General features: G+C 42.9%; 1 protein-coding gene across 3 annotated transcripts in view; it reads right to left on the reverse strand.

Moving 5' to 3' along the window:
- Positions 1-2,851: 2,851 nt before the first annotated feature.
- The window catches only part of LOC119654641 (RILP-like protein homolog), a 41,623-nt gene continuing 20,540 nt past the window's right edge, over positions 2,852-23,934 (reverse strand). The window contains exons 2-6 of one of the 3 annotated variants that reach the window (XM_038060118.1): positions 13,040-13,169; positions 12,867-12,976; positions 11,570-11,934; positions 4,241-4,336; positions 2,852-4,171 (exon numbers count right to left, since the gene is read on the reverse strand). In XM_038060118.1, coding sequence (XP_037916046.1) covers positions 4,060-4,171; positions 4,241-4,336; positions 11,570-11,934; positions 12,867-12,976; positions 13,040-13,169 — 813 coding nt within the window. In that variant the 3' untranslated portion in view covers positions 2,852-4,059. Of the gene's footprint in view, positions 4,172-4,240; positions 4,337-11,569; positions 11,935-12,866; positions 13,170-23,934 lie in introns of all 3 variants that reach the window. The other 2 variants (XM_038060117.1, XM_038060116.1) reach the window with 2 other exon arrangements.

Consider the following 23,934-nt stretch of genomic DNA (forward strand, 5'->3'; position numbering starts at 1 on the left):
TTAAAGAGCCGACATTCAAAATCTGTAAGGGCTCCACCCACAAAGCATCGTCCATCCTCATGTAGGGAGCCAACAATTCTTCGGAGGATTCTCCTCTCGAACGCGGCCAAGAGTTCGCAATTCTTCTTGCTAAGAGCCCAAGTCTCCGAGAAATACATGAAGACTGGCAAGATCATTATCTTGTACAGTAAGAGCTTTGACCCTATGATGAGATGTTTCGAGCGGAACAGTTTTTGTAAACTGAAATAGGATCTGTTCGCTGACAACAACCGTGCGCGGATTTCATCGTCGTAACTGTTATCGGTTGTGATTTTCGACCCTAGATAGGAGAAATTATCAACGGTCTCAAAGTTGTAGTTTCCTATCTTTATTCTTCTCGTTTGACCAGTGCGGTTTGATGTTGTTGGTTGGTTGGTTTTTGGTGCTGACGTCGCCACCATATACTTTGTCTTGCCTTCATTGATATGTAGCCAAAGGTCTCGCCCCGCCTGCTCGATCTGAATGAAAGCAGTTTGTACATATCGCGTCGCTCTCTCATGACGTCGATGGACTTAAAGAAAATCGTACCTCTTGCATTTACCTCAGCATCACGGATCACTTTCTCCAGGGCCAGGTTAAAGAGGACGCATGATAGGGCATCTCCTTGTCGTAAACCGTTATTGATGTCGAATGGTCTTGAGAGTGATCATGCTGCTTTTATCTGGCCTCGCACATTGGTCAGGGTCAGCCTAGTCAGTCTTATTAATTTCGTCGGGATACCGAATTCTCTCATGGCCGTGTAAAGTTTTACCCTGGCTAAGTTATCATAGGCGTCGATGAAGAGATGGTGCAACTGATGTCCATATTCCAACAGTTTTTCCATCGGTTGCCGCAGAGAGACAATCTGATCTGTTGCTGATTTGCCTGGAGTGAAGCCTCTTTGGTATGGGCCAATGATGTTCTGGCCGTATGGGGCTATCCGGCCTAGCAAGATAGTGGAGAATATCTTATGGATGGTACTCAGCAACGTGATACCTCTATAATTGCTGCACTGTGTGATATCTCCTTTTTTATGTATGAGGCAAGTAATGTCTCTTTGCTAGTCGTCAGGCTTTGATTCGCTGTCCTACACCTTGAGCACAAGTTGATGAACCACTTAGTGTAATTGGTCGCCTCTGGCTGTAATTCCATCGGCTCCTGATGACTTATGATTTTTAATGATTGTGAAGATCATTTGTTGATGCTTCATCTGCAGGATCTCTGTTGACTGCGGTTATTGCGGCATCTATTTCCCTCTTATAGGTGTTGAGGAGGGCTATGCTGTGAATGGCTTCAGTGTTAACTCTCACCTGATTGTCAGAGGGGATTCTGGGTGGTGTTGTTATACAAGCTCGGAGCACCATGCCAACGAGATAGTGATCCGAGTCTATATTGAACCCCCTATATGTTCTGATATTTATCAAGGCTGAGAAGTGGCGGCGTTCGATAAACACGTGGTCAATTTGGTTGAAGTGGTCCCGTCTCGAGAGGCCCACGTATGTTTGTGGACCGCTTTCCGCGCAAACCAGGTACTTCCAATAATCATTTCGTGTGGCACTGCCAATTGAATAATCCGCAGTCCGTTATCATTTGTATTTTCGTGTAAGCTATGGGAGCCAACGTATCGCCTGAATACGACCTCCGTCCCTAATTGGCTGTTAAAATCCCCAAGTATGATTTTGATATCATATCTGGGGGAGGCTTCGAGGGTTTGTTCTACTGCCTCGTAGAAGGTATCCTTCTCCGACTCTGCAGTTTCCTCTGTAGGGGCGTGAACGTTAATGAGGCTTATATTTCTAAACTTGCACCGCAAGCACAGAGTACATAGCCGTTCGCTTATGTCTTCAAAGCCAATAACAGCAGGTTTCATTTTTTGGCTGACTAAGAAACCTACTCCGCGCACATGGTTTACTGGATGGCCTCTATAATATATGGTGTAGTGACTCTTCTCCAGGAAACCGGTCCCTGCCGCGCTTGACAACTTCATCTCTGTACAAGGAGCGCAAGTTTCATGAGAAAATGCGGAAATCGTTATTCCTTTGTCGTTGCCGGGTTTGTCTTTGTGTTATTCGTCCAGTCCGAGGCTCCTGGTGTGGCTTCGTAACAAGTTGTTTTCCGTGTAGGGTTGTCAGCCCTACCCAACCCCCAACCTGGAGGACCAGTTGATACAATTTGTCCCGTTTGTAGGCGCGGGAGACTCGCCTTCATCCTTCTCCGGATGCAGCTTTTCGTTAAGAAATAGTTCCCAGCGGTCACCACGTGGATGCGGAGATAGGGTTTGGTAGTAGAGCTGTTGGTGCTGGTTCAGCAGGCGTTTCCCAGGTTTTATGCTTCATTGTGGACACCATCCCAGGTTTTATGCTTCATCGTGGGCACCAATCCACGTTTCGTCCTGGGATCTATACTACCCTTTGACCATTTGCTTTTACGTAATCCCACCGCTGGTACTAATTGTTACGTTCTTCCCTATTCGTACTCGTCACTAGTTGTTACTTCCCTTACATAGGCTCATATCACTGGATTGCGTAGCACTAAACAAAAACCCGTTCTATAACTTTAATATAAATAATTATTATTAAACACTAAATTAAACAACCGTGCTGCGTAATTACTTATAGAACAATATGAAGGGCTTAAGGCCACCCTCTTTGATCCGTGGATCCGTTATGAAACGATTCGCAGCATGGGACATTTTGAACAACACCGACAGTCTCACGAAACTATCGCGTATTATGTTGATAATGTCTTTATGGTAGTTGAGGGCTTCCGTAATGCTTTTGATTGAAATCCAAATATGTATCACACAAGAACTAAAAAAAAACAAATATTTTGCTTTAAATTTTCATATCAGTTGTCATTTTATTCTCTTTTCCTTTGCAACATATAATCGATTAATTGCACTATAATACCTTTCATTTATAAATACAATAACACGATCAACGACTACAATAAATTGTTCGAAACAGCTACGCAAGTGATATTTCACAGAAAACCACATTCTAAATCAACAAAATAAGTGACCAATCAAGTTATTCTATTTCGGAGCAAATCCAACAGTCCATAACGTACTTCGCAAGTAAGGAAAACTTGTGAAGTATGTTGTGGACCTTCACAAGCTAAGGAAGTCTCTAATAGTGACTGTAGGCCAATGCAACACTATTCCAAACAAATATAGCTAAAAGTGACATTCATACATAAGACGAAGTTTTATAAAAGCAGAAATTGTAGCTTCAATTCTATTGAAAATAAATACAGAAAGCAATCATCCATTATAAAATGTGGTTTCCAGATATGTATCACGAATATTTTGTGACTACTTTTATCATATTTGCCAACAAGCAATAAACTAACAATTTTAAATAAATTTTTCCATTCGCTTCAATATTTCGCGATAGTTTTAAAGTAAAATGTAGGAGGATTTAGACAAAGTCACTACTTACTTCAGTATCCACGTACAATACGTAATCTTGATAATATATTGGTGTTGATGTTTGAAATCACGTGAAAGAAAGATAAAAAGCGAGATGAAATTCCGATAAATGAAACTGAGTCCTGACAGGGGAATATCACAAAATTTAAGACTAAAAACTTGTGCCTGGCCACGCAATACAAAAGAAATCGCTGAAGGAATGTAGGAATCATGAATATTTTAGTCAGTTGATATGTGGAAGAGTTGTTCTCTTGTGTGTATATAAAATAAATAGTGTAAAGAAATCTCATATTACTAATTAAAATATAGTACCTGCATACTTTGTAGAAATTTGGCACTTAAATACTATAATTGGTTTCTCCTTTAAAATATGCTCCACTTGGATATCTCATAGAATTGTTTGTTTGTTTCCTTTCATCACTTAAATCTTAAATATACATAAAAATTCTCTTACGACTACACTTTTTTAAAACCAGACATTTGAATTCCCACATTCATCAACAAGGACCTTCGGAACAGGTGTTGTATTCGATTTTGGCATAATACCATTATAGAGACTATTTATGATTTGACTGTAAACATTTTTCAGTGCATGAATGGGTAGTGGATGCTTAGATGGAAATATCACCATGATGGCCAGCAGACAAAGCCATTTTAGAAAGCGTCGATAGCGATCGACGTGGAAAACTTGTTGAGTCAGGCTCCGAAAATAATTTGCGAAAGCTAGAAAATATTCATGAGGAGATTTTGTTAGCTCTTTTGTTAGAAAATGGTGCTAAAAAGTATACACACAATTTTCTGATTCCGGATTCTGAACTTTTTTTCCAGGGTGCATCGTCCGGTTCAAGTGGAAGGGGTCCCTGAACTGGGGGATCATCTTCAGGTGGTCTGGAATGAAATTAAGTATTTATGATTTTTTTTTTGTAAAAACACAAACGAAAATATATTCGTGGTGTAGAAGTAGAAGAGATAATATTTCAGAAAATAACCGTTCATTCTATTCAACTGATGATTAGACTACAAAATCGGCTTCATTTTTAGCTTTTATGATGTCGTGAAAATACCTTGACGACCAAACGTTATTTTTTCCGGATTTCTATTACATCGGTTAATATTCCGGTCGATATTGCGGCGATTTCAGGAGATTGGCGTATTCTTCGAGCTTCAAATAACATCACAAATAAAGTCTAGTGCCGATAAATAAGGTGATCTGAGTTGCCATATTTCGATATCAGTTACGCAACAGACCAGTAACGTTGAGTCCCAACCTGATGTCGAGAACGGGGTCGCTGGGAAGTCTCAGATTCTCCCCGTATACCAGCTCCATGAGACTTGCAACAAATTCTCCGCGATTAGCTGTTCGGAGGCCAAGAAGAACGAGTGGCAGGACCTGCGACCAAGAAGGGTCGTCTTATCGTCAGGGCCGTCATTACAACGGCCTTCAGCATCCTGTGCAGGTGGCAGCATCCCATTGGACTGTGGGTGATACGCGGTTATCCGGTGGCCTTTAAAGCCGAGGAGTTTGCCCAACTCCGAGAAAAGGGAGGACTCAAACTGCCTGGTTGGTAATTATAATTGCCGATCCACGACAGAGGATTGTGCAGTAATGTCTTTCAGAAGTGTTGCCTCAAGCCACCGCGTGAATCTATCGACAATTGTGAGGCAATACCTGAAACCGTGCGAGTATCGCAAAGGGCTAATGATGTCGAGGTGGATTGTGTGGAAACGCTTGGTAAATCGAGGAAACACTCCTCATATGCTTTCTTGTTTTGTACTTCTGGAATACAATGTACTGTCTGGCCCAATAATTAATGTCCTTGTTCATGGACGGCCAGAAATATTTTGCGTTGTCCGAATGCCTGGATGCGTCAGATCACGAACGGCGTGAAATAGTTCCTCTGGGAAATTGGCTGGAATATATGGCCATGGTCCCTTATCTCAGGTCTCGATGTATAAATTGGATGCTGAGCCGAAAATAGGAAACTCCCTAAATGCGTGTTTCGCCATTAAAATGTTTTTGACATTTTGATGTATTACATACCATTACTAAAACTCGCCCTAGTAATTTGAAGCAGAACTTGCGAAAGATAAAAAACTGACGAAAATTTGCTTTTACCACTTCGAATACATGTAATAATTAAGTCTAATACCAACGGGAAATGACAACAATTGGGACTAAACCAGTTTTCCTGATGGTTTGCCGAAATGTTTACATTGTTTTAGTCATATAATAAATTCAAAATAACGTGAAACTAGCGCTATTTCCGAAGAAAAGGCCCCAGTGCGACGTAGGCCAGGAGGTCAAGCAACAACTAGGTATATCGAATTGGCAGACTCTGGCACAAAGCCAAGATGTTTAGATTTCCTCAGCAAGGCGGACCTAGACGGAACACCGGTTGTTGCATTATTGATGATGATAATGATCTTATAATCAGAGATTGATGTTTTCCTAAATCCTCTTTCCTAACACAGCCGTTGATGACATGTGCTTGACTAAGACCTTAAGTTCTACACGGCTGTGCGAAGATGTATATGGTTAAATAAAACAATCTAACCACCTCAAACTATGTATGCTATACTAATATATCTACTTCGGAGGCTTGATTCCGCGTAGAAAATACAGTCGAGTGAAATGTTCGCCCAATTTTATTTCTTTAGAGTTTAGACATTCCAATCCTAACGATTTAGAGCTAAGTCAAGATTGTATATAAACTAATATTTCTTAGGTTAGGATTCAGTGTAACGGTTTAAAAAAGGAATTCTACATCTACATTTTCTACTACAATTGAAGATAGTATTCTCATTGTTAAACGAATCTCTTTGACTAGAGCGATCAAACAGACAAGTTTATCTTACAATTGGTCCGTCGAGCCGGATCTTTTAGTCTCGGCTTCATAGCTTGCACAAACAGCTAAACCTCCTTCTCAAATTCCTTATCTTATCACCTCCTCTGGCAACCCTAAACGCAATTTAAAAAATATCACAAGTTTCCCAAACTCCTAATCTCCTATATCAAAGGATACTGCCCGTATATTAATCAACCTATTCAGAATGCCGGAAACATTACTGAAGCTTCAGTTAGAAATTGCCAAAAAGTTGGAATCCCTTGAAAAGAAATATAACAAGTCGGGAAACCGGAAGCTTGACGCTTCAGGTATCAAAGGTCTTGCGTTTTCCTATGTGAGGGACATAACACAGTTCTCCATTGGCTGATAGCATTGACTCGAAATATTTAAATCGTTCAGTTCTGTCAACGGCAGTAACCTGCCCGGAACTGTGCGATTTAAATATCACGGATCAATACTATCAGCCAATAGAGAACTGCGTAATGAAATTGGGTCACGCATAAACGCAACCTGGATGAATTGGCATTCCACAACTGGAGTTCTTTGTGATCGACGTATCAGCGAAAATTTCAAATCTAAAATTTACCGCTGTCCGTCTGCCGTTCTCTATAGTCCTGAGTGTTGACCGACCATAAAAGACATTGAACGGTGTCTTGCGGTCATGGGGACTAAGATGACACATTGGACTAGTGGCGTGACACGTTTTGATCAAATCCGAAATGAGGATATCCGCGATAGGGGGTTGCCTCGATCGTGGAAAAACTACGAGTGAGATGATCCGACCCCGCTTGTGAATGGGACAAGGGCTGGAGAAAAAGAAGATGTGAGGAGCGACGAGTGCATGGCAGCTCCGCGTCACACAAAATTCCATTGCCCTCTATTTCTTAGAAAGCGATTTAAATAAATAATTTGATGGAAAGCACTGTATTGATAATAGTCAACATCATACGCTTCACACTCGGAGTTTAATATTATTAGCAAATGTGAAGAACTTAACCTACAACAGATATAAACAAGTCGGGAAACCAGAAGCTGCACGATTCAGGTATGAAAGGTTTTGTGTATTTCTTATATAAAGACATTTGAGTGTGCGACTTCGGAAAGTACTAACAGAGACCTTTCATTTGATATCCCACATGATTATATTTGATGAAAAAAAAATTACACACTCCATTTGCGTGTATGGGGACCCCCTGAAATTCGACGTAAAAGGATGTAACTCACTGCATGCGTGAGCGTTGACAGTTCCCACCTTTTCACCAAATTTGGAGTCAATCGCTATAACCGCCTTCGAGAAAAATGCCTGTGACGGACAAACAGATAGACAGACAAGTAGAGCGGAAAGGTAGACCACAAAAGAGGTCGCGGTCCGATGCGCTGATTATGAAATCAACAAACGAGTTGACATATGCGGACATCCTGCGGAAAGTGAAAACAGATAGTTCCCTCCTGGACCTGGCTGAACACGTGAACCATATAAGGTGCACGCAGAAAGGCTTTTTGCTCCTTAAGCTTAAGCCAGGGGAGAGTAAGTCCCACGATCTACATAAGAAGATCGAGTCGTGACTGGGCAAAGTAGCGGCGGTAGAGATGAGCCAGGACTCAATGCTGATTGAATGCAAGGACCCAGATGAGATCACCACAAAAGCAAAGATCTGCGAGGCCTTAAAGACTCAACTCGGCCTAGATTCGATCCTTGAGTCCAATTTGATAAGGCTCCGTAATACATATGGTGGTACTCAGATGACCACAATAGCCTCACCATTCGAAGCAACAAAAAAGGCTATTAGTGTTGGCAAAATACGCATCGGCTGGGTCAGCTGTCGGCTACGAGAACAGATATCGCCAGAGGGGTTTCAAATGCCTGGAATTTGGACACATTTCGAGAAACTGTTCAAGCAAGTACGATAGATCTAAGTTCGGCCGAAGATACGGAGAAGAAGGGCATATTGCCAAACAGTGCAATGCGAATCCTAAATGCCTGCTATGCAAAGAAACACTAGCTTCCGAAGCAAGTTGCTACAACCCCGATTTTAACGCATGGACCGAAGATCGGGGTAGTCGTGGAACCTAGAGGCCACAACTGAATGTCGTTCTGGCGAATACTGGCGGCGTCAATACTTTTCGGAGACGGGGTATGGCATCGATGATTGACCTTACGTTTGTTGGCGATACATTATCTAAGAATCTCCAATGGCAGGTGAGCGTACGACAGGAGCAAAGCGAATCAAGAAAACGTAAGTATCGGGCTGGACATCTAGGAAACTTTATAAAGAAATATTCGAGGAAATACTTCTGCAGCAAGCGATGCCGGTGGGAAATCCACAAGAAAAGGTGCAGGTTCTTAAAAAGATACAAAAAGCTTGTAACGCTTCCATGCCCCGCCGCACGGTACTCAAAAGACGAATGCCCAACTTCTGGTGGAATGCCGAAATCGAAGAACTTCGTAAAGTTTGCCTTAAAGCCCGAAGACACACCCAACGTAGCAGAAACCGGCCTGAGTCTGAAGAGTTGCACAACCGATATAAGAAGACGAGGAATCTCTAGAAGCCAAACTGATCACTTCAAGAGGTTACGCAAGGAAGGGGACTTTGACCAATGGGAAGGTAGAAGGCAGTTATGGCATCAATCAAGGGTAAGCGCTCACCGCCGATCACCAACCCTGATTTGCTGCGGGATATCATTAGTTTCAAATGAATCGAACCTATCCAATGTGCAGATAGATCCCGGTGAAATTCCCGAGGTAACCACTGAAAAAATCCTGGAAGCTGCGAAGAAGATTGCCGAAAAATGAAGCGCCAGGTTTAGGCGACATTCCGAATAAAGCGCTGACAGTGGCCATTGAACCAGTTCCAAGGTAGTTCACTGAAACATTTACGACGTGCCTCATAGATGGGATTTTCCCGGAAGAGTGGAGGAAACAGAAGCTTGTGCTAATCCCGAAGCCAAATAAACGTTCGTTTTATAGACATATATGCCTGCATGCCGGCATCGGCAAACTTTTCGAACGGGTCATCTTCAATAGGCTTGTACCAATCACAGAAAAGGAGGGTGGTCTCTCAGACAGGCCGCTCGGATTCCGAAAGGCAAGATCTACTGTCCATGCCATCAGCACGGTAACGGAAGTTGCGGTAAAAGCAACAGAGGCCAATAAATCTTGCGCGGTAGTTACTCTCGAAGAATGCCTTTAACACGGCAAAATGGAGCAAAATAATTGCGGCTTTAGTCAAATTGGACGCTCCTAAATACCTGGTGCACATTGTCATGGAATTTCTCCGGAAGAGGATATTGTGTTACGATTCGGACGATGGACCTAAGACGTATACAACAACATACGGGGTTCCACAAGGATCAGTCCTGGTCCTCTCCTGTGGATAATAATATATGACGGAATTTTAAAGTTGCAACTACCCAATGGTCTGACTCGGCTGACCCTGAACAGTGTGGCCACATAAAAGCAGCAGGATCACTCTCAAGACCATTCGACATCAACAACGGTCTACGACAAGGGGATGCCCTATCATGCGTGCTCTTTAACCTGGCCCTCGAGAAACTGATCCATGATGCTGAGATAAATGCAAGAGGTACGATCCCCTTTAAGTCCACCCAACTACTGGCCTATGCTGGCGATATCGACATCATGAGAAGAACGACCCGAGACGTACAAACTGCCTTCATCCAGATCGAGCAGGCGGCAATCGGGGCGAGATCTTGGGCTGCACATCAATGAAGGTAAGACAAAGTTTATGGTGGCGACGTCAGCACCAAAACCAACCAACCAATAACATCAAACCGCACTGGTCAAGCGGGAAGAATAACGATAGGAGACTACAACATAGGGTCAAAGTTCCTACTGTACAAGACAAAGATCTTATCAGTCCTCATGTATTCCTCGGAGATTTGGGTTCTTAGCAAGAAAAATTGCGGACTCTTGGCCGCGTTCGACAGAAGAATCCTCCGAAGAATTTTTGCCTCCCTACATGAAGATGGACGATTCCATAGCCTACATAACGACGAAATCTATGAGCGATACCATGACCGTTTGGTTGTGGCTAAAATCCGGCTCAACAGGTTGCGGTGGGCGGGTTACTTAATCCGTATGGATGAGGACGAACCAGCCCAGAAAATCTAGAAGGACAATATCTATGGTAGAAAAAGAAGACGAAGCAGATTCTGCGTGAGATGGGGCGATGGCGTAGGTCAGGACGCTAGACAGCTTTTAGGGATATCGAATTGGTGAACCTCGGCACAAAACCGGGATGTCTGGAGTTCCTTATTAAGGCAGGCCTAGACCGGATACCGGTTGTTGCCCCGTCGATGATGATGATGATGAACCTTTGTTTCCCCTTAACATTTTAATCTGGCGTAGTAGTTGCGAAGACTTTTTGTCACCTAACTCGAGTTCATTCAGGATTTTTAACAACTGGCGATATGAATCTGAAAAACGCGAGATTAGGGTTTGTTTCAATGCATTTTATTTATTTTCCTTCGGTAGGTTTTCCAAGAAGTTCATGATTTTGTCGATGATACTCCTTTTGAGAGCGCTGAGTACCAGGTTATAATTTAGTCCGATCTTATTTTATAGGTTTGAAACGCCGCTCCAACCTGGATAAACCAAACTCTTGAGTTTTGCTTCCAGAACGGATGTAATTGCTGTCGCGGCATTGCTTCCACTCGGCGGCTTATTGTCGGTCACAGCGTGGCCGCCAGGTACACTGACATTTTAAACCATAATGATGACTCCGAAATTTGCTATAGATTTGATGCGTGTCTCCCTTTTTTGTTGGTAATATCTCCCTGCACTGTGCTACAGTGCATTTTAAGCGGACACTGGTGGGAATTTTCAGTGTCACCAGTTGCAGTTACTACTAAACTGGATTCGCTAGCGGCTGAAAGGGAAATGCACGAGCCGCCCCTCATTCCTCAGCATTTCATCGGTTAGCGTCGTGAAACTGCTTTACTCTTTACGCTCGAGATACTTCCCGTCTGAGAATTACTTATTTGCGCGGTCGCCATAGCTAAGCTGCAGGTGACACGGGCGCCAAAATCATGCGAATAATAACTTTTATGTCGTCAATTATTATAATTTTTAATTAACAAACACTCAAGAATATGACGAGAGAATCAAGCTTAACTTTTCTTGATTTAAATTGACCTATGGATCTTCAATTCATCGATCAAAATAATGACAGATGTTTTCCTCGAAGGATTAAAAATACCCGGCTAGACAAGAATGAGGAAAAAAATAAACTTAGAAAAATAATTGGTAACTTACGTTTCCTCTCCAGGATCAATACCGTCTGTTTTATCCACTGGTTTCAATGCTCGCAACTCTTCAGACAAATCATTTACTTTGGTAACAAGCTCATCTCGCTCTATCATTAGCTCCTTAAGTTCTACTGTAGTGTATCTTGGTCGGTTAGGATCACATTCATCGCCTGACTTCACTAAATCCTCATTCTCTTTCTCAGCTATACCTAATCGACGTTTCAGTGCATTGATCTCCCGATGTTGATCTTGCAATTGTGCTAAGAAGTCAGCCCGCTCCTCGCACAAGGTGCGCACTTGAACTTGTAAAAGTTTATTTCGTCGACGTGTTTCACGTCCTGAATTCTTCAGTCTTTCAATTTGGATATTCAGCTAAAAATGGAAAAACAGTTATTTAATTGGGAAGATACCAAGAAATAAAAAGAAAACTAATTTCAAAAATCAATATTTTGTAATAAGATTTTGTTCTAAAAAAATCCTCCCAAATCTTGAACGCTCTCTACTGCTTCTAAGACCTTTTTCAAAGAAATATCGAAAGGCAAAAATGTTGCAGAGGGAGACATTATAGATTCAAAATAAGGAAAGGTAAAGGAGTGGAAATCCGCGCAAATTCGGCCGCCAAAAACCCTCCAAGTCTCTAGATATCCTCAAGGTAAGCTAACCAATGAACCTGTTGTAAGAAATGCGCCCCCTGAAGCGCCAGAGACTTTTATTATTTTCTGTACGAAATTTTATCAATTAGAGCACAGAGCCTGAAACGATAAATACGTGAATGATCGGAAAGCAAGATAGGATTACTCTAGGATAAAATGACACATACACTAGCCGTCCGAGCATGTGTTATTTTTCGAAACACATAATTGCATAAAGCGGGACCAAAACATTCATGTTACAATCAACAAAATGTTATTCTTCGTGTTTGCAGTCTTCAATGTAGCAAAATGAGTTTATTGGTGTTTGGAGAAGAGGAATGGCTTCAATTTAGTTATTTAAGATACAATTGCAACTTTTTGTGAGTGTGTGAAGAGGATTGCGATTGAAAATAATAAGGACATTAATTTGCATTTGAAAGCGAAGGGTTAGCTTTCGGAAAAGTATTGTATCACATCCAAGTATAGGTTCTTTGTCAAGAAATTAGCTCTGAGTGATTGTGTCTTCGGAAAAATATGATATGACTGTCGGTGAGAAGTTTACAGTGTATAGTATAGAAGGATACAAATCAGTTGCGAATCAATTGTCAAGCAAATCATAACAAATGAAAATAAAATATTACACAAACTCCACCATCCAAAAACACAACTTACATTTTCAACATCCCCAATTTTCTCTTGTAATTCACGATCTTTGGTTTTAATCTCATCTCGTTGTTTGTGGATTTGTTGTTTCAGTCGTTGTAAAACTTGGCTGTCCGATACTGTATTTGAAAGTTCGTAGTTTGTAATACTTATCACGCTGTCTGTTAAACTGTTACCAAGACCTGATGACGCTTGCGATTGCAGTTCCTGCTGTTGTTGTATAATACGTTTATTTTCTTCTTGAAGACTACTGACTAGATCAACCAATTCACGTGTCTCTGTTCGCCATTGTTCTTCTATTGATTCCAGTTCCTAAAAATTAATGAAATCTATTTTAGATAGTAGGAAAACCTTGTTTTTTTATTGTTTCATATTTGTTTTAAAAAGATTGTAACATTTCCTTGAACTTATTCAGTAAAGGTCATGACATGTCGAAACTACAACTGCTTGGGTTGGAGCTATAAGTAATGGCACTAACAAAGTAATACCAGAGGCCATTCTCGGCTAGGCAACAAGTAACTGACATAATTTCCCGACACCCGTAAGTCGAAATCCTTGCATAGACAATTTTTGCTTCCGTTCGCTGGGTGCACACGGATACCACATAAAACTACGTCATGATCTTCGCAAACAAACCTTGCACTTTCAAACATGGCAAATCAAAATGATAACAACCGAATATCACCGGATCCACCAGTGATGGCACCGGTACATAGCACATACACCGGAGATGAGCAGCCTAGCAATGATCCTAGGTCCCATATTAGACGGCAATGCACGTCAATGTTATGCCGACCTCACATGTCTGTATGACACTGTAGTACGCCACCAAAAAATCAGGTGAACAACACACCAAAACGTCTCAATGCCATTCAGAATAGCATCGCAGACACTGGAGCCTCCATCAAAATCCAGTGTGCTGGAACGAACGCGGACACCAGCATTTATTTCTCTATTATCCCTAAAATTCGATGAAGGCGCATAGAAATAGTGTGGCCCGTAGAAATTAACCACTCATCCACAGGGAAACTAAGCAAATCGAAATAAATCTCGAACTGTGCAAAAGCTACGAATGGACGTTCACAATCACCTTCATTAACAATAATCAATTGAGACGGACTCCATCTCTCCGATCTCCTTGTAGTCTTGAGAAACAACCGCATCCTGTTCCAAAGCACACAGCTAACCAGCACGAGGGAAATTTTCCAGATAGATATTTACGAAATTTCTTTTCTGGATAACTACACCAAATACAATGAAGTCCTCGTAAAATATCTCCGCAAAATAGAGCGACCAAACAACTAGTAATATAGCATACGCGAATGCTCTCAGGTGATAAATTAAAGGCACCTAAGTCTGAAACAAGGGATCCACCGGTCATCCAACAGTCATTGGGTGGTCCACGGCACAAGCAAAACAAAATCTGAATCATGGCGAGCATGCGACGAATATCGCAAGCTAAATACGCAAACCATAGAAGACCGGTATCCCATCATTCAAAATATAATTACAATGCTGGGTCTGAATCGGGTCTACCTGCCTGTAAGCATAATCACAATCAGAATCTGAGCCCGGACGTGTCAGACACAGCGGTACTATTTTATACTGAGTACAGATTCAGCATTTATACCAGTGGATGCGAGGCCTATCTAACATATCTACCGCAACTACGGGCGCCCGAGTTGTACAGCGCAACTCACACTTGAACCCGTAAGGAGCCCTGCATACGACATGAGCACAACCACCATGAAACGCCCACAAGGGAACCCATCGCAAGTGACCAAGCTGGGGCACATCCTCCACGAATTCTCCTGGAACATATGCGATCAGAGGGCCATCCCGGTTCCCATGGTACTAGATAACCTCCGGCGTGGCTTCGTGGCAAAAGCCACTTCAGATGAGTTCCTACGACTCGAGTCTAATCATCCTCCTCGAGTACGTAGGGACGGCACTCCTCAACGAGTCGACTGGAATCAACTCAGTTACGGGATTCCAATGGCAAAAGACGACATCACGAAAGCAACTGTAACGACACCATTCGCTATCTCGAGTTCCTTCCAACGAACGTCACTTATACGTTCCAAAGATATATCGATCAAATTTTCCGAGACCTACTTTTCATTTTCTACTGCATCAATAGTATCATGATTCAAAGTCAAAGTCAAGCGAGCAGCATAAACAGTCTTTCAAATTATGCTTGAACGACTCCAATCTCACGGGTTGTAAATAAATCTAAACAAATGCGTCTTCGGACAATCGGAACTAACTTATCGACATCGTTGCCAAGGACGGAAAAAAGCCTCCGGTAGAGCATATAACAACAACTCAGGAAACTGGAAACCATTGCGGAGTTCCAACCTTTTCTGGGGATAGTCAATTTCCCCACGAGTTCTTTTAAAAGCGGAAGTCGAACAACACAGGAAACCGGAAACCATTGTGAAGTCCCAACGTTTTCTGGAGATAGTAAATTTCCCCACGAGTTCCTTTAAAAACGGAAGTCGAACGACAGACACAAAGTGCCATGGGCACCAATCAGTGTTTGAAGAAGCACGCACCCATCATCTTGATTAACGACATGCCAATAACCTTGGATATAAATAACCTACTGGACGAACAAAACAAGCGGGAAACCGGAAGCTGGACGCTTCAGGTTCGAAAGGTTTTGTGTATTTCTTAGTATGTAGCACGTAATATATGTATATATTATGTGAGAGTGCCCACTTTCGAGTGATATTGACATTCATAGTGTTGAATTCGCAAAGAAACAACAACTTTGACGTATTACAACTTTGTTAGTAATAGTGCAATTTCCACCAAATTTGGTAAGATCATGCTCTATCCTATAGCCTACATCACTGCACAATTTAGTGGTGCTAGGATGAATTTAAGGGGGTTTGCAGTCAATTACTAAAAAATATGGTAAAATACTATTATTAACTTTATGTAAACAGATATCGGTATGAAAGGTATTTCGGAGCCCAGACATCATATAGTGGCAGCCTCCTGATTTTTTTAGATTTTTCAGTTGAGTAGTTTCTGAGAATGGCCCCCTTAAAAAAATGATCACTTTCAACCCCCCGCACTCCCCACCTTTCTAACAAATGTCAAAACTAGGACCGGCTTCGAAAAGTACTAATCGAGACCTTTAATTTGATACCCCACATGACTATATTTGATGGAAAAAAATGTACACCCCCCTTTTGCAAGTAAATTCGACGTAAAAGGATGTAACTCATTGTATGCATGAGCGTTCACAGGTCCCACCTTTCTACCAAATATAGTATCAATCACTATAACCGTCTTCTAGAAAAATGCGTGTGACGGACAGTCAGACAGCGAACTTCAAAAATTGCTAGAAGGCGATACTGCACCTAAACTACAACAGTTAGACATGAACTCGAAAGCATCGGCTTATTGTGACACTTCGACAAGAACCATACCGCCTTGCATTCCAAATTCGTTACGACAGAAAATCTTCAACTCAGTGGACAACCATATCTAGCCTGCTCTCAAACGAAATGCCCTATTTTGGTCTCGAGACTCTATGGGTTATCAGTGCGCTAAAGTTCAACGCCATCTGAAAACTGTTTCAAGAAATATTGACGGAAGCATCAACGATTTAATCATATTAACTAAGACAGCATCATGCTACCGGAAGTTAAAGGATACTCGTACTGTGTAACTATAATAGACCGTTTTTCACTCTGGCCCGAAGCTGTACCGTTCACAAAAATATCTCCGATACCATTTTCACAGTTGTGTACAATTGGTTAATCTTTACCTTTGAAACTCCCGAGAGCATCGCGGCCGCACAAGGACCTCAGTTTGAATTAGCGCTCTTTCCATACGGATACGTCTTTTTAAGAGCTACCCTTAGGAAACCTCGCGAGCAACCGTACTCTGGACCACACCAGGTGATCAAGCGACTCAACGATCGCACCTTTAAAATCCCCCTTCGAAGACAAAATCCTACTAGAGGTTTTCACCGCTGTATGAAAATGTACGGTGTTAAACATATTGAACTAAAGTCAAATATCGCCCAGTGTTCGTGTTATCATCTTATGTTATGCGTTTCTAAAAGTTGACTATTTAGATTCGGTAAGCAATCTAGCGATTTGCCATGCTTATTTGAGAAATCACTGCAAATATTACGAAACAAGTTTGAAAATTAAACTACGCCATGTATGGGCATGTGTGAAAACTCGACCGGTATCTAAGTCTAACGTAGTTGGAGTTGGTGGCTGGTACCTCGCAACGGCCAGGACCTTACGACGTCACTCCGTTTTCAGTCGTGGTAGAACTAACTCACGTTAGTTAGTAGTTAGTCAAGTAGAGAAACAACTTACATATGTTGTCCACTATCTACTGAATGGAGCATAGCGCATGCACCACGCCTGCGCGCCATCAATGAAATGCTCTTCAGTTGCCCATAAAGCTTCTCAAGAAACCTACACTCCTCCTCTACTGTTCTACGCCAAACGATTCTAAGGTGACTCACTAATTATCCACTCTGGGAAAAGCGGATTCCATTGCATGGCGTACCCAGCAATCTACTGCCATTTCCGTCCTGTAATCAACACATTCACCGATAACTGGCCCGTACGCTAATTTAGCGAACTCTCCTCGGCCCAGCAACAATATCGACGATAGAATGCAACCTTGCCAAACTGCGCTTTAAATTTCAAATGCCCCAACAATTTTACCTCGAATCAGCATGTGACATTTTACACTACCATAAGTCACTCAGGTATCAGTTATTGCCCTCTCTGGAATACCGCTTCTGCATAGAGCCTTCCGGATATACCTTTTCACACGGTCGAAAGCCTTCTTGAAATCAATGAAGTAGAGATGAAGTGAAAACCTAAACTCCACACACTGCACATGATCCGTAAGGTGATGATGTGGTCAATGCAGAAGGATCCAGAGCGGAAGTCAGTCTGCTCTCTTTCGATTGAGCTTCCAAGATGTTTTTTAATATGTTGCAGGATAATTTTAGTTATTATCTCTGCGACAACAGGAAGCACACCAATAATCCTCCAATTGTCACACTTAAGACGAATTCTCTTCTTCGGAATCTTGACGATCCCTTCCATCCGCTTCTTTCACTCACTGAGAGAGGTCTCAAATTATCAGAATTTATGGTTGAGTGGAATAAGCAGAGGCAGCCGGAGCTGCCATGAATAGCTCCACGGGGATACCATCAAGCTCAACCACATTGCTCCACTTGAACGCATTTATGGCTAGGGAGGTATCACTTTTGTTTGGAGGAATAGTCCATATCCGTATTTTATGGTGACTAGCCATTTCATCCACGTGAGGTGGAATTTCACCTGTCTTTATATGATTGGGAAACGTGGTGAAATTTTCCCTCCATCTTTGGATTGACCTTTAACGTTCTTCGCCGATCACCTGCAAGTTCTTTCATGATGCGGTATACGGTCTCTCATTATTATTTACCGCAGATCCTGCCTCCCCAACTTGTGCAATAAAAAATTCATTCAGAAAATAATTCCGAATCTGTTTGATCTGATTAGATGTAGACGTCGGTTGAAGCCGAACTGGCCTTATGAAAAGCTTTATGTTTTAACAATGTGACGCCAAGGTGGATACTGTAGAAAACCGTAAGCTTCTCTAATTACGACTCCCAAATATTTCCTTATAGCATGTCCAAGAAAGTTATTATCAGAACCCAACTTAGCATTCAGATCACCCATCACGAACGCCATGTCCTCTTTAGGACGCTTTCCCTGGACTGCGTTGAGTTGTTGAGAAGAAACTTCCCTCTCCTTCGCATCGGAAGTTTCTGTTGGAGCGTAATACTACACTATTGCGGTGCTCCTCATCCTGGACCAAACTCTAGCAAATTCTGTCTGATACCGGTTCCTCAAGTCGACACCAATTCATGCTTGCTTCCGACAATCGTGCCAAAATACAACAGAACAGTGCTCTTGCTGCAGAGGTGTACTCTTCTGAGTCCCACTAACTGACTGAATATGCAGATATGCTGACGACGGAGTTATTTGCCAACATTTTGTTTCGCTACAACCTAATCAGACTGTAAGTTATATATCTCTGAATAAACCATTCTGAGAGCGGCATTGCCAGTCGTCTGTGTTCCTGAATATAGGAAAATAGAGAGGAATGAGTGGGCCGACGGACTGACCAGACCGGGGTCCGTTCTTGACGGTTCCTCAGTGACCGCAGACGACTTCCCGCTGGCGACTGTCAGGGATGGAACCTACCGGCACTTCTTAACAATTGCTAAATTCAGAGGATAAAGGTTCACTACCTACGTTAAGTCAAGGAGAGATCAAGTAATGGACTGCAGAATATATGAATATGGAATACAGCTTTCTGAGGGCCAGCCTATCTCTCTCCGGGGTTGATATGTGGCTCTCCAGGATTCAATCCTCTCATCTGCCAAGACCATTAGTGGATGGTGACAGTCACACCCTGTACGAGGTGACCCTACTATTAATAAAACACCACGGATCTAGACCAAGGGGTCGAAAAACACTTCCCACAATTCAGGGTGTTAAACAAACCGTGCCCATTAGAGAGTTTGCAGTCGGGGTTAACTGACTGCATTCGAACGAAGCCTCACTGATACTTGGTCAGTATTCACAAGCAAAAAAGAATCAAAAAGCAGAGAATTTGGAGTGCCATTTATCGTGGATGTCCGGATAGCTGAGTGATTAGAGCACAAGGCTGTCGAACGGAAGGTCCCGGTTTAAATCTAGCTGGTTTCAGTGGGATTTGTATAGTAATTCGACGTCAGATACAAGTCGACTCAGTTGTGAATGGGTACCTGAGTAAATCGGGCGAGCGCAATGCTGACCACATTACCTCCTACAGTGTACGGTTACGGTATTGAATGAAGTGCTCTAGCACACATTCCAAGGCCCTGATCCAATTGGATTGTTGCTCCAACGATTATTATTATTATTTATCGTGAATAACAAATTCGAAGAACGAGTCATTGATTTTAATGCAATAAATGAACCACTGTGTGCGATCCGTATCAAAACTAAATTTTTTATCGTATGGCTAGTGAACTGCCATGCTCCAACGGACAAAAAATATGAAGCGGTCAAGGACGAGTTCTACAATACGCTAGAACTGGTTTAAGACGCACTTTTGGACGACAGGATCCTCATCGAGGAGCACAGCCTCCATGAAAACATGAATGGTAACGGGCAGCTTCTTATTGATTTCGCTAACAGTAAAAACATGACGATAAGCTCTATCTATCATACTTCCCACATTGCGACATTCACAAAAGCAAATTAATTGGTGAATACCAACGTGTGTGTTCAAAACGACGATCCACAGTGGACCAAATTTTCAAGGTCAAACAACTACTGCAAAATTTCTATGAGTTGAATATCGATGTGCATCAGCTCTTCGTCGACTTCGTTTAAGCGTATGATAGCACCAAACGAGAATTACTATATCGTATCATGCGCATGTTCCGCCTACCAGAAAAACTGGAACAAATGACCGAACTGACGATGGCTAAGACTGAATCCCATGCAAAGGTGTTGGCGAGCTAAATCAATGCTTCGAAATGAACCGCGGATTAAAGCAAGGAGGTGGACTCGCTCCCATGTTTTTGAACCTACCACAGGAACCTTCCTCTCCATTCATCCCAAATAGTGACGACATAAACATCATGGCACGTTCAATTCCAGACGCCAAGGAAGTATTAATAATAATAATAATCGTTGGCGCAACAATCCATATTGGATCAGGGCCTTGAAGTGTGTTAGAGCACTTCATTCAAGACCGTAACGGTACACTAGGAGACAATGTGGCCAGCATTGCGCTCGCCCGAGATTATTACCCTGATTTGACTCAGGTACTCATTCACAGCTGAGTCGACTGGTATCCGACGTCAAATCACGATGCAAATTCCACTGCCACCAGTGAGATTTGAACCGCGACCTTCCGTATGAAGTATTGCTACAACTAAATGAAGCAGCGCAAGAAGTCGGCCCAAGAATTAATGAAAAGAAAACAAAATTCATGACCCAATCAAGAAGACAGGTACTAATACGACAAAACCTGACAATGGGCGACTTTAATTTTGAAAAAGTGGACACCTTTGTGTACCTAGCGAAGAATGGTAACGAAAAAGTTCAGCGACGAATAATGATAGTCAACAAACCATATTACTCATTACAACGGATAATGAAAAGTAAAAGGATGCACGAGAAAATTAAGCTCCGAATTCACAAAACAATTATACCACCTGTGCTACTCTATGACTCGCAAGCGTTAGAGAACTGCAAAGACACATTCGAACATAAAGTTTTACGTCGAACACTTGGACCGGTAAAAAATGGAGCTGACTGGCGAATTAAATACAACCACTAGTTGTGTCAACTCTATGGCGACCCAGCAGCATCGGTGGGGGTAAAGTTACGAAAATTGCAGTAAGCCGGTCACATAGAATGGATGGAGGACAAGCAAATACCTAACAAAGCATTCAAGGACACACCCGAAGGACGCCACCCAGCGGGAAAGCCACGCAAACGGTGGAAGGACTCCGGGGACGAGGCCATTACAAACCACTGAAATTTTCCAACTGGAGAACGCGATTGAAGGATCGAATTGGCTGGAGGAAGTCTATCGTGAAGGCCAAGGTCCGATTTGGCCTGTCGCACGATTGAAGAAAAAGAAGATACCAGGTTTCTGTCGATTATAGGTTTGGACGACATACTTTAGTGGATAGGTATACTATAACCAGTAAGGGGGGACAATAGTTAGTTTTTATAGTACGCAGCGCGACGTCCCTTCAAAATATTATTATTGTTAAGTCAAGGAGGATCACAGCGCTAACGAAGCCCGTTGGAGCGTAATGTGATAGCTATCTACTTACCCTAAATGTCCAATCAATACTTTCTGTTGCATCTTATTCACAGAATCACCGTGCATTTAACACGTATCAGCGAAATTTTCCGGGATGAGGCCCTTCCGCGTTGGATGAGATTCATTTTGTCCCACAGAGATCTAACTTCTGAGACCCTTCCTGTATTTATGCACTAAAGAAAGCTCCAAGCGCAATGAAACATGCATTTATAGTAGAACCAATCCCTAGAACAGCTGCAGCTGGAGTTTCGGCATTAAGTAGGCTAATGGCAAACATTGGGGGTCCTACGTCTAGCAGGCAACGTCTTCTGAAGAGTTCAACGCAGCCTGTCCTTCTCTACGGCAGAGGTATGGGCTGGCGCTCTTAACAAGGAGGTATATCGTATACGCCTCGCGCAAGTACAGAGACGAGGAGCTTTGCGGGTGACGTCTGCGTACCGCACTGTCTCTGAACCGGCCGTGATGGTGATCGCGGGAGTGATCCCCCTTGCCCTTCTTGCTAAGGAGCGTCAGGCCATATACAAGCGAAAGGGAGTTGAACCAAGGGAGGTGGTTGCTCGCGAAGAACGACAACGCACTCTAGACGAGTGGCAGCTCTCGTGCCAAAATGAAACTAGAGGTAGATGGACTGCGCGGCTCATCGACAACTTAGGTGCGTGGCTCAATCGGAAGCAAGGTGAGATTGACCATTTCCTTACCCAATTTTTAAGTGGGCATGGAAGTAGTTTTCACTACACCATATATTATAGCGGCCATCCAGTAAACCATGTGCTCGGAGTAGGTTTCTTAGTCAGCCAAAAAATGAAACCTGCTGTTATCGGCTTTGAAAGTATAAGCGAACGGCTATGCACTCTGCGCTTGCGAGGCAAGTTTAGAAATATAAGCCTCATAAACGTTCACGCCCCTACAGAGGAGACTGCAGAGTCGGAGAAGGATACCTTCTACGAGGCAGTAGAAAGAACCCTCGAAGCCTGTCCCAGATATGATATCAAAATCATACTTGGGGATTTTAACAGCCAAGAAGGGAAGGAGCCCGTATTCAGGCGATACGTTGGCTCCCATAGCTTACACGAAAAAACAAATGATAACGGACTGCGGACTATTCAATTAGCAGGGTCACACGAAATGGTTGTTGGAAGTACCTGGTTTGCGCGGAAAGCGGTCCACAAACATACGTGGGCCTCTCCAGACGGGACCACTTTCAACCAAATTGACCACGTGTTGATCGAACGCCGCCACCTCTCAGCCTTGATGAATGTCAGAACATATAGGGGGGCCAATATAGACTCGGATCACTATTTCGTTGGCATGGTGCTCCGAGCTCGAATAACAATACCACCTAGAATCCCCTCTGACAATCAGGTGAGAGTGAACACTGAAGCCATCCACAACACAACCCTCCGCGACACCTATAAGAGGGAAATGGATGCCGCAATAACCGCAGTCAATAGAGGACTTGGAGATGAAGCATCAACTAATGATCTTCACAACCACCTGAAGAACGTTATCATGGATACGGCCACAAATATACTTGGCCCCAGCCGCAAAAGGAGTCGGAACGGCTGGTTTGACGATGAATGTAAGCTAGCAACGGAACGGAAGAATGCCGCATACCGAGTAATGTTGCATTCTCAAAGAACGCGGGCACGCGCAGAGACTTATCACGAACTCCGTCGAGCGAAGAAGCGACTTCACAGACGGAAAAAGGAAGCCTGGGAGAACCAACAAGTCTGTGAATTAGAAAAGTACAGGGAGCAACAGCACCAGGCGCGGAAGTTTTACCAACAAGTCAGCAGGATGAAGCCTTATACACCTCGATGCTCATCCTGCCGAGACAAAGAGGGAAATCTGATTTCCGACAGAATGGGCATATTAGAGCGATGGGTTGAGTACTTTGATGAACTACTGAACAACCAGAACATCGGCGAGTTGGAGGTCCCGCCAACTGAAGTCGACGGACAAATACTGCCACCACCAAGTTTAGGAGAAACAGTCCGTGCAATTCATCGGCTAAAAAATCATAAGTCGCCAGGAGCCGATGGAATTACAGCCGAATTGGTTAAATATGGAGGCGACCAGTTACACCAAGTGGTTCATCAACTTGTGCTCAAGGTATGGGACAGCGAATCAATGCCTGACGATTGGCAGCGAGGCATAATCTGTCTCATACATAAAAAGGGAGATATCACACAGTGCAGCAATTATA

Source organism: Hermetia illucens, chromosome 4 (genome assembly GCF_905115235.1).
Source record: "Hermetia illucens chromosome 4, iHerIll2.2.curated.20191125, whole genome shotgun sequence".
Lineage (NCBI taxonomy): Eukaryota > Metazoa > Arthropoda > Insecta > Diptera > Stratiomyidae > Hermetia > Hermetia illucens.